Source organism: Microtus pennsylvanicus, chromosome 1 (assembly GCF_037038515.1).
Source record: "Microtus pennsylvanicus isolate mMicPen1 chromosome 1, mMicPen1.hap1, whole genome shotgun sequence".
Lineage (NCBI taxonomy): Eukaryota > Metazoa > Chordata > Mammalia > Rodentia > Cricetidae > Microtus > Microtus pennsylvanicus.
Genome location: NC_134579.1, coordinates 126,550,689 through 126,567,701, shown reverse-complemented (window position 1 = coordinate 126,567,701; position 17,013 = coordinate 126,550,689). Strand labels below are relative to the sequence as shown.

Sequence of the window (17,013 nt, the reverse complement as noted above, 5' to 3'; positions counted from 1 at the left end):
TCCAAGGGAGCTCACAGCTCCAACAGTGGGTGCAGAGCCCAGTTACCAGTGGATACTTGTGGGTGTTGGTAGGACGACTGATAGATCCTCGTGGCCAAGGATCTTGGCTGTCACCTGCAGGCCCGCACCACCCACTTCTCTCCACCAGGGGGCATCAGGCCACCTTAGTTGGTGGCTGGCATCAACTTTTGGTTCACATTGACTGAGTTCAAAAAACAAAACCAAACAGCACCAGCCACCTGCAAAGTCCAAACAACAGAAGAAACAAGGGCTAAGTGAGACCTTGTCCTCGAGAAAAGGTAGTGCCACAGCCACATGAAGAGGTCAAAAGAAAGCCACAGAACAGGCAGAGAGGCCTACACATCGTATCTCATAGAGGTCTGGATTCAGCATATGTAAAGAGTGTTTGCAGAACAAACAACAACCCAGTAGCCTCTTGATGGCAAAAGGTTTGAAGAGTCTTTCTTTGGAGATGGCGGCACACTGACAGCTGCCAAACATATAAAAGCTTTTGAAAAGAGGTGAGGTACTTATCAGGAAACAAGAACGTGGTGAGATGCCTATAGACCCACTGTGCTGGTTATAGAGCACAGAAAACAGTGAATTGATAAGTGTTGGCAGGACAGAACCACTGTACCACCGCGGGTGGGGAGCGGAGGTGAAATGGCGCAGCTGCTGTGGGAAGTGTGGGCCTGTCGGGGTTAACGCCGCAGGATCATATTGAAGAGAAACAAAAACTTATTTCCATGTTCATAGCAAAGCAGTTACTTAGATAAAAGGTAGAACTAATTCTAACGTCTCATGATGGACAGGTAAACAAGGCAGAACATAAAGGAACGGCATGCTTATCCATGCTAAGGGTCTTGAAAACCCTGACTGGTGGAAGCAGACAGACACACAGCCACGTGTGCTACCTCACAACAGGAACACAGGTGACTGCAGGGCATGGGCAGGGCGTGGTAGGGCGCGGACAGGGTGTGGGCAGGGTGTGGTAGGTCTGACGAAGGCTTAGCGTCTAGAACACACAAAGAAGACAACTGCAGCGTGATTGCTGGCCAGCAAGGCTCCTGCTGGACAGAGCGGCGGTGGACAGACCGCTACAACGTGATCAATGCCTGCAGGAGCCAGTGCCATGCGTTTTGTTACAACACAGTTTGGAAAATAAGAACCTTGACCAAGGTTACTCCAGAGGACCTAGAGCAGTGGTTCTCAACCTGTGGGTCTTGACCACTTTGGGGTTCGCATATTGGATATCCTGCAAATCAGATACTTGCATTATTATTCATGATGGTAGCAAACTAGTTATGAAGGAACAATGAAATAATTTTGTGGTTGGAGGTCACCACGCCACGCAGTCACAGTACTAGTAGCCTCCCACCTCCTGGCTTGTGGACACTGGTGGTACCTGAGCAGACAGGCTCCCGGCTGCTCCAGTGGGGTTTGGAGGCATTGATACAGGTCAGAGTCTTGGCTCCCTGCAGTTCGTAGCCCAGGTGGCAGTGGAAGTGGGCCACCCCACCAGAGTGCAGATCCATCACCGTGACATCTCCGGCCTCGGGCCGGCGGGGGAAGCTGCAGCTCAGCATGAAAGCTGGGAAGGAAGGAGAAACGCAGGTGCATGAGCTGCAGACAGGGAAGCCGGCAACCCACATTCAGGCTGCAGCCTGGTGCAGAGGACAGAGGGGACCCTGGGGAGGCTGGGTGCTGGAGTTGCCAGCTTCATGTTTTCTCCACATCAGTTTTCAAGGAGGCTTGGAACTTGCTGATTTGGCTAAGTCAGTAGGCCAGCAAATCCCAGAATCCACTGGAGTTACAGGTGTGCCCTGCCTTGCCTTTTATGTGGGTTCTGAGCATGGAGGCCCAGTTCTCACATATGCATGGCAAGCTCTTTACCTGAGCCCTCTCTCCAGTTCCAAAATTATCTATGTTTTGTTCTTGGCTTTAAAAACCATTGCTCACCAGGCGGTGGTGGCGCACGCCTTTAATCCCAGCACTCGGGAGGCAGAAGCAGGCTGATCTCTGGGAGTTCGAGGCCAGCCTGGTCTGCAAGAGCTAGTTCCGGGACGGGCACAAAAGCTACCAAGAAACCCTGTCTCGAAAAACCAAAATAAATAAATAAATAAATAAAAACCATTGCTCCCAGGCAGGGAGGAGGATTCTTTTAATTTAATCAAAATGCAACTGGGGTCCCTGGCACAAAAGCCCAAGAGTGTGGTTAGGTGTTAAGGGAAAGTGAGGCCAGTGTCTCCACCCGACTGGCCTCAGAGGACCCTACCCTGGTAGTGCAGCTGGAAGGTCCCAAGCCCATCATCCTGGAAGGTCCGGAAGTAGACAGAGATGGCGTTGGTGGGGCTACGGATCACCTGGCCCTCCACCAGGAGAGTCTGGTTGGCTAGGACTGTCAGGGTGGGGCCGTCCACCCCACGGATGGAAAGCAGTTCCCCCTCTGATAGGTTCACACTCTTCACCTGGAACACACAGGGTAGATAGAGAGCTGGGGCAGCAGGGGTGCGGCTGGAGAGGGCACCCAGAGGCCCCTGTGCAGGCAACTGCACTGGTTACTGAGTGGCGGCTTGGACTCAGCACACACCCTCCAGTCTGTATGAACTGGTGAGCTCGCAAGGGAGGGCACTCTCTTTCTAGGTCCCTCCTGTCTGTGTGAACTGGTGAGCTGGCAAGCGACGGTGTTCTCTTTCTGGGTCTCTCTCAGCTTCCTCCCTCTTCACTGTGTCTGCACTCCAGGGCACCCTACATTCCCCAGGCACTTGTTGCTGTTTACTTCTGTGCTCTATGTTGTAAGGGGTGAATGGCGGACCTGTGTACCCATGTACACAGGTCCTGCTTGTGTATGTGGTGCCTGCTTGTGTTTAACACGCAGGGTGTTAGGGACTTCATTTCTGGGTAACGCATCCCATGCTTTGCCAACATGTCATTTCCGTGTTCTCGGGCTTCAGTGCGACATGCACTTGTGGGAGGTCCCACTCTCTAAAACCAACCAAAATAACACTGATCTGAGAAAAGATGGGACAGCAAGGCCATCAAGACTGGGCTACCTGCAGTTCCACGCCGTAGCCCGTGTAGACCGTCACATTGTATGTGCACTCCAGGAAGCTGCCGAGGGGCTGAGGTGGGAAATCATTTGAGTCGATGTATCCCTCGGGCTCAGAGAAGCTCACGCTGCAGAGAGCTGTGGAAGGAACAAATGCTGCGGTCAGGCACGGGGCTGCGGCCAGGAGCCCACAGATGGGCTGTGGAGTGGACGTCGACCTATGGGCTTAACTGTATGTCCACCAGACCCCATGTGCCCCTGGAGTCAACACAGAGACAAAACCAGGAATGACTCTGCTGCTGGGCAACAGGGAGGAGAAGAGAAGCTGAGAAGGGTGTCCGCGGAGGTGCAAGAGAGCCAAGAGTTCCACAAACTAGAGTAGGGATTGCTGTCTTGTTTTCATTGATGCCTGCTGACCTCTGTCCTCTCCTGATGGAAGCTATAGGTCATCAGAGGGCAGCCCCATTCAGCCTTAGACAGAATGGCATTCCACTCCCATATTTTAAAAATAATTTATTAAGACATATATTTTATGGATATAGTTCTATATCTCCATGTACACCTGCAGGCCAGAAGAGTGCATCAGATCCCATTATAGATGGCTGTGAGCTGCACTCTGGGTGCTGGGAGTCGAACCCAGGCCCTCCTGAACACTACCAATGAGCCATCTCTCCAGCCTCCTTTCACTCTCATCTTAAAGGCAGGTAGATCAAAGCACTGGGAGGGTCGGTCGGGCCTGCTCACACAACACACATTCAGACCCGGCGGACAGCCTTAGTTGTGAGGTACCGAGCACAGTGACCCCTAAACAATGGTGCTGGTGACAATGTTCTAAGCAGAGGACTTGACTGGGAGAAAAACAGAGGCCTGAAGGTGGCCTTACCAGGAGCCTCCAACAATCTGACCCAAAGCTTACCTACTTTGGGCAAGTACACCTGGCTCCTGGTGTCAATCTCCACAGCCTGCATCAGCTCAAAGACCCCTGCTCTGTCATACAAAATCCGGTGATTTTGCACATTCTTGCTCTTCTCTCTGCTCCCTACTCCAAGAAGGTGGAGATGGCCTTGGCAGTTTGTTCCCCATAAACCTTTCTTGCTATCCATGGAGAGGCCCAGTTCTGCAGTTTCAGGGCACCCTCGCTTGCACAGAGAGCGGCTGCAATGCATGCTTGGCAGCTGTGGCCTCTCTTTATAGGAGAAGGATGCAGACAAAGAGAGGTACCAAGTGCAGGCCTGGAGAGCAGGCTCAGCAGTCTGCTCCCTGCTCCAGCCCTTCTATAGGAAGGTGTAGAAACTGAACATCCTGCTCCCTTACGATGTCAATCATCTATAGCGACACCGCCTCCCCATGATGACAGAAGGCTGTGGGAGCAGTTCTCCCATGGTTTAGGGAATACGATGAGGAAGAAGTCTGGGGCTCATAGAATGGATACAACTAACTTTTCTGACATCTTTGTATCCGTGGTTGGCTGACTCTACAGAGAAAACAGAAGACAGGAAGGGCCGCTAGCCTGGAAAAGCCAGGGCACTTCCGGTGAGGGCGTGGCTCCGTAGTGCGGCCCTTGCCTAGCATGTGCTGGACCCAGAGTTCTATTCCCAGGACACTCATGGACACACACACACACACACACACACACACACCCTCTCAAAACAAAGTAAAAGGACTGCTGGAGTGGTAGCTTGCTCTCCCTCCAGGAGCAAGGCCTTGATTCCACGCCCTCTGTGGAAAGCACAACAAGGGTAGGAGGTAAGTGTGGCCTACCTGGGGCCTGCTCCGTGGTGATGATGGTAGTGGTGATAATGGTGGACGTGGTGGTCTCCTGGCTCTCCTCGGAAGCAGACCCGGTCAGCTCATTGTCACCCTTGTCCTGCAGGCTCCCCGGGCTGCTGTCGTCGGGGGCCTGTGCAGGCTCTGGGCTGTTCGGGAGCGAGGTCACCAGTGTGGTGAAGGGCACGATCTGCAATGGAGCAGGCGCTGTGGGCTGTTCAGGGTCCCCAGGCACACGTGGCTTTGTGGTGGCTGAGGCAGGGGACCCTAGTCTCTGCAGAGTTGTCGGGGTGGCCAGGGGCCTCAGCTGCCTCCGGGCCGAGTTGAGTTGCTTCAGGGACGGCAGGCCCTTCCTGAGGGCTGGGGTGTGCAGGACACTGCCCTCATCAGGGAGTGCAGGGGGCAATGACCCCTCCAGCATTTCCAGTGCTTTCTGGGATGGCAGGGGTCCTGGGACTACTGATGTCACCCGTTCTTCCATGTTGCTCTCCAGCGAGGCAGAGGGCAGGAGGTAGGCTGTGGAAGGGTGTGTGTCTCCCTCTGGACTACCGTCTGGGAAGAGGGGGAGAAAACATAGCCATTAGGTTGGGTCTGCCTCACCTGTCACCTGTGAGGGTGGCATCTAAAGGTGACACCCCAGACCAGATAGGAACAATTAGTTCACTGACCTCCCTTCCCTTCTTTCCTTTCCTCACTTCCTCTGTTTCTCTTTCCAGAAGAGTTGGGGGTCCATCACCCTGGGACCCACTAAAGGTTAGGCCTACAGAAGTCAAGGACACCAGCTTCATGGTGGTGGGATGGAGGTGCCTCATGGTGGCAGTGAGGGTACTTCACGGGACATCGCAGCAGACACGGGTATTTGCTGATTGCTTCGGAGGCAGATTCATGAGGGATATGTGACTACTGGCAGAGAGGCCTAGTGCTGGGAATGAGCTTGCCCTACAGCGAGGAACGTGGAAGAGGAGGTCTAGGGCCAGAGCTGGCAAGGGTGGGAGGGTTGGCGGGGCCTGTGGATCTTGCCATTCTGTGATTTATTTCTTTTTTCTTTTTTTGGTTTTTCGAGACAGGGTTTCTCTGTGGTTTTGGAGCCTGTCCTGGAACTAGCTCTTGTAGACCAGGCTGGTCTCGAACTCACAGAGATCCGCCTGCCTCTGCCTCCCAAGTGCTGGGTCTGTGATTTATTTCTATATTGAAAGTAAAGCATGGCCCTCGAGTTCCAGTGGAAATATGTCACAGTAAACCGATGGCAAGCTGCAGGCTCATGCCCCACCCAGCTTCCTAGCTTAGCAACCTCGCGCCCTGGAGTGAGTGCTCTTTGATCGCTTTGCTGACCCACACAGGGCAGTATTAGGCTGCCTGCAGCTCCCAGTGCCACTAGAGAAGACAGTGCCACACACTGCCAGCCCAGGAAAGGTCTGAACTCCATTGAAGGCTCTGACTGAAGGGGTATGGCTTTGGCAGCATCACTGGTTTTCCTTCCAATGGTTTAAAAATTAGCGCTTTATCTTTTTGTTGACAGAGGATTAAAATGTTCTCACCATCGATAATGAACAAACAATGGCACAGAGAGAAAAGACAGCAGGTTTGAGTGTTTGTGGGGCAAGTTTGGACTTCAGCACGCCGCTCTAAGAATACAAACTTTAGGCCGGTGGTGGTGGCACACCTTTAATCCCAGGACTTGGGAGGCAGAGTCAGGTGTGAGTTCAAGGCCAGCCTGGTCTACAGAGTTCCAGAATAGGCACCAAAGATACATAGAGAAACCCTGTCTTGAAAAATAAGCAAGCAAGCATACAAACAAATAATATATACTTTAGAGTCAAACTGCTTGGTTTCTTTCTCTGTCTTCTTTTCCTTCTAGAGACGATGTCTTCTGTAGCTGCTGTGTGCCTGAAGCTCGCTATGGAGCTGAAGATTCCAGGTCTCTCGATCCTCCGTCCTCCACTTCTGTAGTGCTAGGATTCCAGGTGTGCTACCATGCCCAGGTTTAGGTGGCGTCAAAGCCCAAACCCAGAGCCTCATGCTAGGTAAACACTCAACCCACTGAGCCACTGAAAAAAGGGAGCAGGAAAAGAGAGAGAGAGATGCTGCCCTCAGTTTGCTTCCTTCTTTCCCTATTTAGCCCGGGACCCCAGCCATCCACTCCAGCTGTCTGTATTTAGGATGGGTCTTCTCAGCCCATTCTCTTTGAGAATGTTCATGGCATCCATCTTAGGATCATTATGGCTGTGATAAACACCAAGACCAAAGCGACGTAGGGGAGAAGAGGGTTATTTGTCTTCTGCGTCCACAACATAGTTCGTCACTGAAGGAAGTCAGGACAGGAACTCAAGCAGGACGGGAACCTGCAGGCAGGAGCTGATGCAAAGGCCACGGAGGGTGCTGCTTATTGGCTTGCTCCTCTTGGCTTACTCAGGCTGCCTTCTTATAGAACCCACGACCACCAGCCCAGGGGTGCCACCACCCACAGTGGTCTGAGCCCTCCTCCAACAATACTGATTAAGAAAATACCCTACAGCTGGATCTTATGGAAGAAGTTTCTTCTTTTTATTGTTAGTCCCAGGATTTTTCTACACAAACAGTGTCATTTTTAAATTGTTTTTATTGAGCTATATATTTTTTTCTACTTCCATCCTGCCCTCTCCCATGAAATATATGCTCCCAATTTACTCAGAAGATCTTGTCTTTTTCTACTTCCCATGTAAATTAGATTCATGTATGTCTCTCTTAAGGTCCTCTTTGTTGTCTAGGTTCTCTGGGGTTGTGATTTGTAGGCTGGTTTTCTTTGCTTTATGTCTAAAAGCCACTTATGAGTGAGTACATACGATATTTGTTTTTCTAGGTCTGAGTTACCTCACTCAATATGATGTTTTCTAGATCCATCCATTTCCTGCAAATTTCAAGATGTTGATATTTTTTTCTGCCATGTAGTACTCCTAATTGTGTAAATGTTCCACATTTTCCATATCCATTCTTTGGTGGAGGGGCATTTGTGTTTATTTTAGGTTCTGGCTATGAAAAACAATTCTGCTATGCACATAGTTGAGCACATGTCCTTGTGGTATGATTGAGCATCCTTTGGATATATATCCAAAAGTGGTATTACTGGGTCTTGAGGAAGGTTGTTTCCTAATTTTCTGAGAAATCACCACACTGACATCCAAAGGGGTTGTACCAGCTTGCATTTCCACCAGCAATGCAGAAGTGTTCCCTTTACACCACAACCTCTCCAGCATAAGTTGTCATCATTTGATCTTGGCCATTCTTACAGGTGAAAGATGGAATCTCAGAGTTGTTTCGATTTGCATTTTTCTCTGATGGCTAAGGATGTTGACCATTTCCTTAAGTGTCTTTCAGCCATTTTAGATTCCTCTGTTGAGAGTTCTCTGTTTGGGTCTGTACCCCATTTTTATTGGATTATTTGTTCTTTTGATGATCAATTTTTTGAGTTCTTCGTATATTTTGGAGATCAGTTCTCTGTCTGATGTGGGGTTGGTGAAGATCTTTCCCCATTCTGTAGCCTGCCATTTTGTTTTGTTGACTGTGTCCTTTGTTTTACAGAAGCTTCTCCATTTCAGGAGGTTCCATTTATTAATTGTTTCTCTCCATGTCTGTGCTACTGGAGTTATATTTGGGAAGTGGTCTCCTGTGCCAATGCATTCAAGTGTACTTCCCACTTTCTCTTCTGTGAGGTTCAGTGTGGTTGGTTTTATGTTGAGGTCTTTGATCCATTTGGGCTTGATTTTTGTGCCTGGTGATAGATATGGATCCATTTTCATTCTTCTACATGTTGATATCCATTTATGCCAGCACCATTTATTGAATATGCTTTCTTTTCTTTCCATTTTATATTTTTTGCTTCTTTGTAAAAAAAACATCAGGTATGTGGATTGATATCTAGGTCTTTGATTTGGCTCCATTGGTCCTCCTGTCTTTTTTTTTTATGCCAATACCAGACTGTTTTCAGTACTGTAACTCTGTGGTAGAGTTTGAAGTCAGGGATTGTGATGCCTCCAGAAGTTTCTTTATTGTACAGGATTGTTTTGGCTATCCTGGCTTTTTTGTTTTTCCAGATGAAGTTGAGTATTGTTCTTTCGAGGTCTGTGAAGAATTTTGCTGGGCATTGCTTTTGATAAGATTGCCATTTTTACTATGTTAATTCTACCTATCCAAGGGCATGGGAGATCTTTCCATTTTCTTGTGTCTTCTTCAGTTTCTTTCTTCAAAGATTTAAAGTTCTTGTCATATGGGTCTTCCATTTGTTTGGTTAGAGTTACTCCATGATATTTTATGTTATTTGTGGCTACTGGAAGGGGTGCTGTTTCTCTGATTTTTTCACCCCATTTATAATTTGTATAAAAGAGGGCTACTGATATTTTTGAGTTAATCTTGTATCCTGTTACATTGCTGAAATTATTTGAGTTGTAGAAGTTCCTTGATAGAATTTTTGGGGTTGTTTATGTAAAGTATCATATCATCAGCAAACAGTGAGAGTTTGACTTCTTTTCCCATTTGTATACCCTTGATCTCCTTTTGTTGTCTTATTGCTCTAGCTAGAACCTCAAAAACTATATTGAATAGATATGGAGAGAGTGGACAACCTTGTTTTGTTCCTGATTTCAGTGGGATTGGGAAGCAGTTTCTTGATTGAGGTTCCTTCCTTTCAGATGACTCTAGCTTGTGTCAAGTTGGCCTAGAACTAGCCAGAACAGCACATCTTAAGTTGGAAAACGCTAAGCTGAGCCGTGGCACATACACAGTTTCTTCAACCAAGGGTTGGCCTTGCAGCTGCTCAGAAGAGCCATGGAAGAGCTCCGGTCTGCTCGTCTGTTTAGTGGGGCTACTCTCTGCTGCTCATTGGAGCTGCCATCCCTTAGCAAGCCAATGTGCAGGGCTTTTAGGAGAAGATTTGTGTCCCGCTAGCACTTAGCAGGTGCCAGCTCCTCGTGAAAATCATAGCGTGTCCCTCTGCAGGAAGCCAGAGCAGCATGAGCGACCCCAGGAGAGAACTCGAGAGATCCCTGCATGGACAGAGGTCCTTGTCAGTTTCCTAAGTCAGTCTCTGGCCTGTCAGGTGCTGCCATCTAAATTGGTTTGAGTGGCAACTGGAATGTCTGGTTTACTTTCATGGTGCTGGTACACAGGTGTGATCACCATGAACCCCAACAGTTGGAGATGGCAGCAACCAATGCACCTATTGGATGAAGCTGACCATTGGTCAGCATTCCTTCCAGAACATTGGGGTTGGGAATCGAGGAGGAGGGGGTTGGTGATGACAGAGTAGACTACGTTCATCTAAGAGCTAAACATGGATTCCCAGTCCAGCACCGAGACTTCAGTGATGTGGGTTCAATGCCTGCCAGAGGCAGTTGCCTCCCCTGGGGGACCCGGCTCATTCAGCTTTCTACAATTCAGCTCCCTCTGTGAATCACGAGCTCTTCTGATGAGAGATGTGCCAAAAATCAGCGGTCCAGCAGTCACCAGGGCTCTTATCTCGTGGCTGATGGTGGCTGTCTTTGTAGATGGTGGACCGAGAAAGAGGTCATGGGACTTTTTCGGTGGAGGTGACAGGCCAGGGTACCCAGCCCAGGAGGCCCACTGGGCTTGGATGTACAGAGTTTGGCTGCAGTTGGGGTGGGGACTCTGAGCAGAGTTCCTTTATGGGCTGTGCCCTCTGGTGTAGAGGCTTTGTCTCCTTGTCTCTCTCCACAGGTCGAGTGTGCAGTCCGGCAGGATGAGGTCATGGCTGCCAGCTCCTATACTGTGGGAATGGAAGCAGCTAGTCGCCGACAGCTGGTCTGGATGACTCTGCAGAGTCAGGCAATGTGACTGATGAGCTGTTGGGAGCTGCGGCCGGCTCAGCTAGCCCTTCATAAATACATCTTGTCCTTCTAGTCACAGGGAGGCTGGGAAGGGTGAGGAGGGATGAAAGGAAGAGGGTGTGTGGAGGAGGGCGTGCTGAGGGGAGCACCAGTAAGTACGATTGGGAGGATAAGTGGTACCAGAGTAGGAACAGGAACCAGGGTTTCACCCCTTGACCACAGTGGCAGTGACAGGCCAGGTCTTTTTCTTTGATGGCTATTGGATTGCTGGTGACAAGATGGGTGCGTGTAGTGTGCTGTTATCTGTCACTCCATTTCCCGCTTTGTTGGCCTCATTAGGAAGGAAGTTATGTTCCTGTCCCTTAGAGAAACAAAGATCGGGGACACAAGGTGCTTTTTAAGGCCACACAGCAAAGCCAGAGTCTGCTCTAGAGTTACCGGGACTCAGAGTGAGCTGTTTGCCATTTCTGCCCCCTCCCCACCCCAAATGTACTGCTCTGTCCTTCCACATGGCTTCAAACCCCAGGCAGGTCTCCCGCCTCTGTCTTCCTGAAGGAACCAGGGTGCCATGTTAACTGGCATCTTTCCCCACCACGCATTCAAAGCTGTCTTCTGGGAGTCCTATCTTTCTAAACCTTCTATTAATCTTACCCTCTTCCCAAGTTCTGAGGTTGTGGGAGTGCATCTTGGGAAGCTGAGGATTAAAAACAAAACAAAACCATGCTTGTGCATAAAAAAAAGGACAATCTTCATGTATTGCTTGTGGGTATTTACAGCTGTGACTTCAATGGCCAATTTGAAACAGTTGGAATCCCCGGGACACAGTCCCCAGGAGGGATTGTCTGCACTGGGCTAGCCTGTGGGCCTGATGGGGAGGGCAGTCTTCATTACTGTAACTGCTGTGGGAATACCCAGCACCACCACTCCCTAGGCAGGAAGACCTGGCCTGTGTAATAGAGGGGACAGCAATTTGAGAACAAACAAGCAAGCAAGTGGGCAGCGTGCTCTCATTGACTGTGATGTCATCGCCACCATGACTTCCTGCAGCGATGGACTGTGGAACCCTTAATAATCCCTTTCTCCCCTAAGTTTCTGTTTTTATCAGGGTATGTTAATCACTGCAACAGAAAGGAAATTAGAAAAACCGGGGACAGTGTGATCATTTGCTACAGCGCACAGTGATGAAACCATGGCAACTAGCAGTCTGTCTTCTCAGGTAGCTGGGGTGACCCTGCATTCCTGCTCCTCTTGCCTCCACCGCTCAAGTGCTGCCACACCTGGTATATACAGTCCTAGGGATTGAACCTGGAACTGTGCATACCAGTGGAGGATGTTACTGATGGAGCTAAAACCCCAGCTCAAACCTGATGACCATTCCTATATATTGGGAATCTTTGGATTCTCTCGCTATCTCAAAAAAAAAAGGTAGTTTATTCCCAATTATGGGTGTCTCTCTGTGTATGTGCATGTTAGTGCAATGCCAGAGGAGGCCAGAAGAGGGCACTGTGCCCTTTGGTGTTACAGGCAGCTGTGAGCTACTCAACATGGGTGCGGGGTCATAACTCAGGTCCTCTGCAAGAGCAGTGAACGCTCTTGACACTGAATGTCTCCAACCCCTGGCCTCTCTTTTCAGCCATTTTGAAATGTGTCGTAGGTTGTTGCAGGTTGCAGAGCCCCTACTGCGCCCCAAACACTGTCATTGAGATCTCCAACTACCCACATTTCTATCTTCATCTTGACAGCTCACCTTTTTATTGCTATCTCATAGGGATCCATGACAACAGCGCCACAAATGAACAAGGCATGTGGAGTCTGCCTCCAATGTTGAGCTAATTTTACATACTACCTCACCCTCTTGTCCCACCCATGCCCCTTCAAGTGTCAGAGTCTGCCTTCTAAGGTGGCACAGTCCATTGTGAACTCAGAGCACAGTGGCTTTGTCCTTCTGCCTGACAGCAGCCATCTTCACTAGTCCAGTGTCTTGCCCGTGCCACGTTGGTATTAGCCATCAGCCTGCAAGTACCTCAGAGACACATTGCTTGCATTTCCTTTAAGTACTGCCCAGGACATGAGGGTAGATCTGCCTTCACATTTTGAGGAGTCTCCAAACCCTCTCTATAATGGCCTCGCTTATCTGTGTTCCCACAACAGGATGTGAGTGCTCCTTCGTCATGACAATGCTTATCTGTGTTCCTGCAGCAGAGTGTGAGTGCTACCTCTCCATAGTGGCCAAACTTACTCATGTTCCGACAGCAGGATATGAGTGCTCCCTCTTTATAATGACAATACTTATCTGTGTTCCTGCAGCAGGGTGTGAGTGCTCCCTCTCCATAATGGCCACACTTATCTGTGTTCCCACAGCAGGGTGTGAGTGCTCCCTCTCCATAATGGCCACACTTATCTGTGTTCCCGCAGCAGGGTGTGAGTGCTCCCTTTTCAAATTCACTCCAGCATTTGTTGTTATTAACCCATCTGTTTTGATAGCCCCTCTTCTAACTGGGTGGGTGACACCCTGGAGGAGGGTCCTTGGCAACAAGGAGGATCAGAGAATTGCCACCTTCTCTTTGTCTCCATGGTTTCCTCAGTTTTGCCTCCTAGGTGCAGGTGGCATGGGGAAGGGGGTGACACCACACTGCTCCAAAACCTCCTTACCCTTGACAGGAGCAGAAGGGGACATTCCTGTGAAGGACTCCATAACTTCTCCATCAGCACACCCACCCTCCGGGGCCCCAGCCTGGCCAGGTACTATCTCCACAGCTAGAGCCCCATAGGAAGCAGTTCTGGCCGCTATCCTGAAACTCTGCCTATCCACAGAGGCCTCCTTCTCCTGTCCTGAAGTGTTCTCCCCCAACACACAAATCAGATCTTCCTGGTTGACTCCAAACTTTGGGCCAACATCAAGGCTGATGAGTTGTGCCTGTAGCCTGCACTCCTGTGGCCTGAGGACTCCGCTTTGCCAGCCGGCTGAGTGCCACACAAAGCCAAGTCCCACTGCACTCGTTCTAAATTGGATCCCGGGCTTCAGAAATGCAGCGAGTTAATAACTCGCTCTAATGGGCTTTCCTCCAACCCCCAGGGGCCACTGAGCTAAACGCATCTCTCTGTTTCCGAGCACTTAGAAATCTCAGTTACACATGACAGATTCTTCCCTTATCATGTGCGCTCAGCACTCTGCTTGGGTGCTGTCAATCAACCCATCCATCCGTCGTCCTTCTGTGAAGAGTGGCTACCAACTTTCTCCTCCAGCCGACCCTCACCACTCTGAGATATCGTCCCTGCTCTTAGGAAGACACATGTGGAAAACCAAATACAACAGTCACACAAGAGTGTGAGTGTGAGTGTGTGTGTGTGTGTGTGTGTGTGAGTGTGTGTGTCTGTGTAGCCATTAATGAGATGTTCCCGATGCAGCTGCTCTCTCCAGGGACAAGCTGAGCACCTGCCTTGCTTTCTCTTTCTTCCCCTCTCTCCCTCTTTCAGGGAAACTGATTAAATGGAAGAGGCCCCAAAGTTCATCAGCCTGGGTCCTGGGAAGGCTAGGAATTCCTGCACCAACTGTGATAACCCCTGCAGCAGACAGCAGCAGGTGAGGACGGGCCATGGTAGGAGGGAGTAAGGGACGCTGGGTAGGAGACACTCTTATGTTTGGATTCCTGTGGTACTGACATGCTCCAGACACCCCATGAACACTGACGGAGTGAGGAGGGGGTGGGTTAATGACATTCCTGGGAGTCCGTAAATTTCCCAATATTCTGGATGTGTCAGGGCCAGGGCAGGGTGTAGATGTCACTATACATGACCAGCTCCTCATGCTACATTCCAGCGAGTCCCTCTGCAGCCTGGTCCTCAGGATTCTCCCTTCCATCAGACCCAGGCATTAGTTATCTTTTTTATTGTACCAAATGCACACACAGAGCAACGGAAGGGAGGGATATTATTTCCCTCATGGTTTAGAGTACGGTCCCTCACTCCATGAAGACATGGCAGTGGGAGGGTGTGGCTGCCTGCTTACACCCCCACGGACAGAGAGAGGGGATGCAGGAGGTCAGCTCAGCTTACCCCATTTCTTCTTTTTGTTCAGCATGTGATATTGGGCCATGAGAGGGCGCTGCTCACATTTGTGATGATGCCTCCTGCCTTAGATAACCCTCTAAAAAGGCTCCCTTAGAGAGCTATGCCTACAGGTTGTGCCTCACCAGCGCCCTAGGGATCTCTAATTTTTAAAAGTTTGTTAGCACAGTATTAGTTACACACAGTAGGCTTCCTTATGCTATTGCCATTCACAGATATAATGCATTTTGATCATATTTGCCCCTTTGCTCTCACATGTCTCCAATTCTGCTAACCCCGCCCTCCCACTTTCCAGCCAGCCCCCACTTCAACTGCCAGGCCTTGTGTGTGTGTGTGTGTGTGTGTGTGTGTGTGGTTGACCATTGTGTTTAACCAGAGTTACTGGCAGGAGTGTGGGGGTGACTAATCCTTCAGGAGCACAGTGGCTTCCCAGTGTCTATGCCACTAGGAGAATGTGTCTCCCCCTCCCTAGGCACTTCCTACTCCAGCAGAGAATTAACAACCACAAACTAATTTGCCTGGGGACAAAATGAGTAGACAGATTCGCTTCCGTGCTCTCTTTCTCTTTGGAGTGGAGCTGATTGTCAGTAAGAGGTGGGGGTAATGGAAGGGTGGGTAGCTGGGGTCACTGGTGGACTGTCTTTGATTTGCTGTAGGGGCACAGGGAAAAACGGAGAGCCCCAGCCTTCCTTTTGTGTACAGAGTTGGCGTGACCTCTATTAGACTGAGACGCACACAGGAAACTGACTGGCTAAGCGTGTCTCCAGGTATGTCTTTGGGGGCCTGACTGAGAGGGGGAGATCTGCCAGAATGTGTGCCCATCCCATGGCTGGGGGCCTGGAAGGACCCAAGGTAGAGGAAGGAGCCATGAGAACAGATGCTCTTCCTGCTTCCTGATGGGCAAGCACACTGTCCTGCCCCACCCCCTCCACAGTACTCATCACAGACAGAAACCTTTGAGTCTAAGCCCAGCTGGATCTCCCTCCTCAGCATCAGTGAGTCTAACACAGCCAGTGCTAGGGCAGGAAGACCCTGGAGCATCCTCCTTGATCACGGGAAGATTCCCTCCGAGCAGTGATGGCCAGCAGGGCTTTTCGCATCTCTGAACTGACCACAAGAGCTGAGCTTTTGTGGTGGCATGCTCACTGGCGGAGTGTAGAAGATGCCTGAGGTAGATCAGTGAGGTGCCAGGGTCACATCCACCTGGCTGGCATGTGGGCTTAGATGAAGTTGGGTTTTTGTTTGTACACAGCCCTCAGCTTTGCCGAGGGAGGCGCAGACAGCAGGCTCGTGGGACAGCGCATTACTGTCAGTAGCTGTTTGAGACCCGCCTTAGGCCTGGGCCTCATAACCCAGTGAGGGTTACACTTCCAACACAACCATAGTGTATTTATGAGCTACACCCCTTCAGCTCACTGTCTACTCAACTTCAGTTTCATAGAAGAAATTCTATAGAAGGTTCTGGAGACCTGTCCTGGTGTCTTCAGTGACATGCGGCGTCTCTGCGCCTTCAGTTGTCCTGGTTCCCACCCATCAATGTATCTCTCCCCAGCCTCTCTAATACAGCCAACCCCTGTTCCAGCCCCTGACTTATGAGCTCGGCTACTATTGCAAGTTTTCAACTTTCTACTGATGTGAAATCTCCCAGTATTTAGAAGGAGTTGCCCTTGGAATCTCTTGCTGTTTTCTGGCCAATCTCACGGGCTCACAGTGCGGCTCCCGAGGAGCCTTACCATCCTTCGTGCAGCCAGAAGTGTAGGCCAGTCCAACAAGGGCATTTGGACTTATAATCTCTGTGCTTTATTTTCCCCATCTTAAATGGAGGAGCATCGGCATCCCACCCCTTGCGTAGGTTTCTCCCTTAATTCTCAACCCCACTGCACTGGATGGGGGGCTCTCCTCCACCACGCTGGCTTCTTTCCCGTGCCCCATTCCCCGCTGAGATAACCCTCTTAAAAATAGTGCTTCTATGTCCTCTACTTGCCAACGCCTCTCTAGAACCTATTCTGTGACCATGGACCTGACCCACAGAAACCCCATAAACATTTCTTCATGAGCATGCTTACTGCATAGACAGTGAAACTTGGTGATTTAGACAAGGCCCACTTTTGTCTACATGACATCTTGTGGACAGTTTATGCTGCAGGCTGAGCATCCCATATCTGAAAATTCAAAATGCCCCACATCACGCCACAGATGGAAAATTTTATACCACAGAACTTGGTTTCGTGAATAGCGTTATTGAACACATTGTATGAAAACAGCTTCAGGCTGTGTGTGTAAGGTGGCTATGAAATGGTACAAACTTTG

At 50.0% G+C, this 17,013-nt stretch overlaps 1 protein-coding gene across 3 annotated transcripts in view; it reads right to left on the bottom strand.

Moving 5' to 3' along the window:
- The window catches only part of Sez6l (seizure related 6 homolog like), a 163,831-nt gene that overhangs the window by 49,138 nt on the left and 97,680 nt on the right, over positions 1 to 17,013 (bottom strand). For all 3 annotated transcript variants that reach the window (XM_075983452.1, XM_075983445.1, XM_075983462.1), the window contains exons 2-5: positions 4,811 to 5,368; positions 3,054 to 3,187; positions 2,276 to 2,468; positions 1,406 to 1,591 (exon numbers count right to left, since the gene is read on the bottom strand). In XM_075983452.1, the coding sequence (XP_075839567.1) occupies positions 1,406 to 1,591; positions 2,276 to 2,468; positions 3,054 to 3,187; positions 4,811 to 5,368 (1,071 nt within the window). The remainder of the gene's footprint in view (positions 1 to 1,405; positions 1,592 to 2,275; positions 2,469 to 3,053; positions 3,188 to 4,810; positions 5,369 to 17,013) is intronic.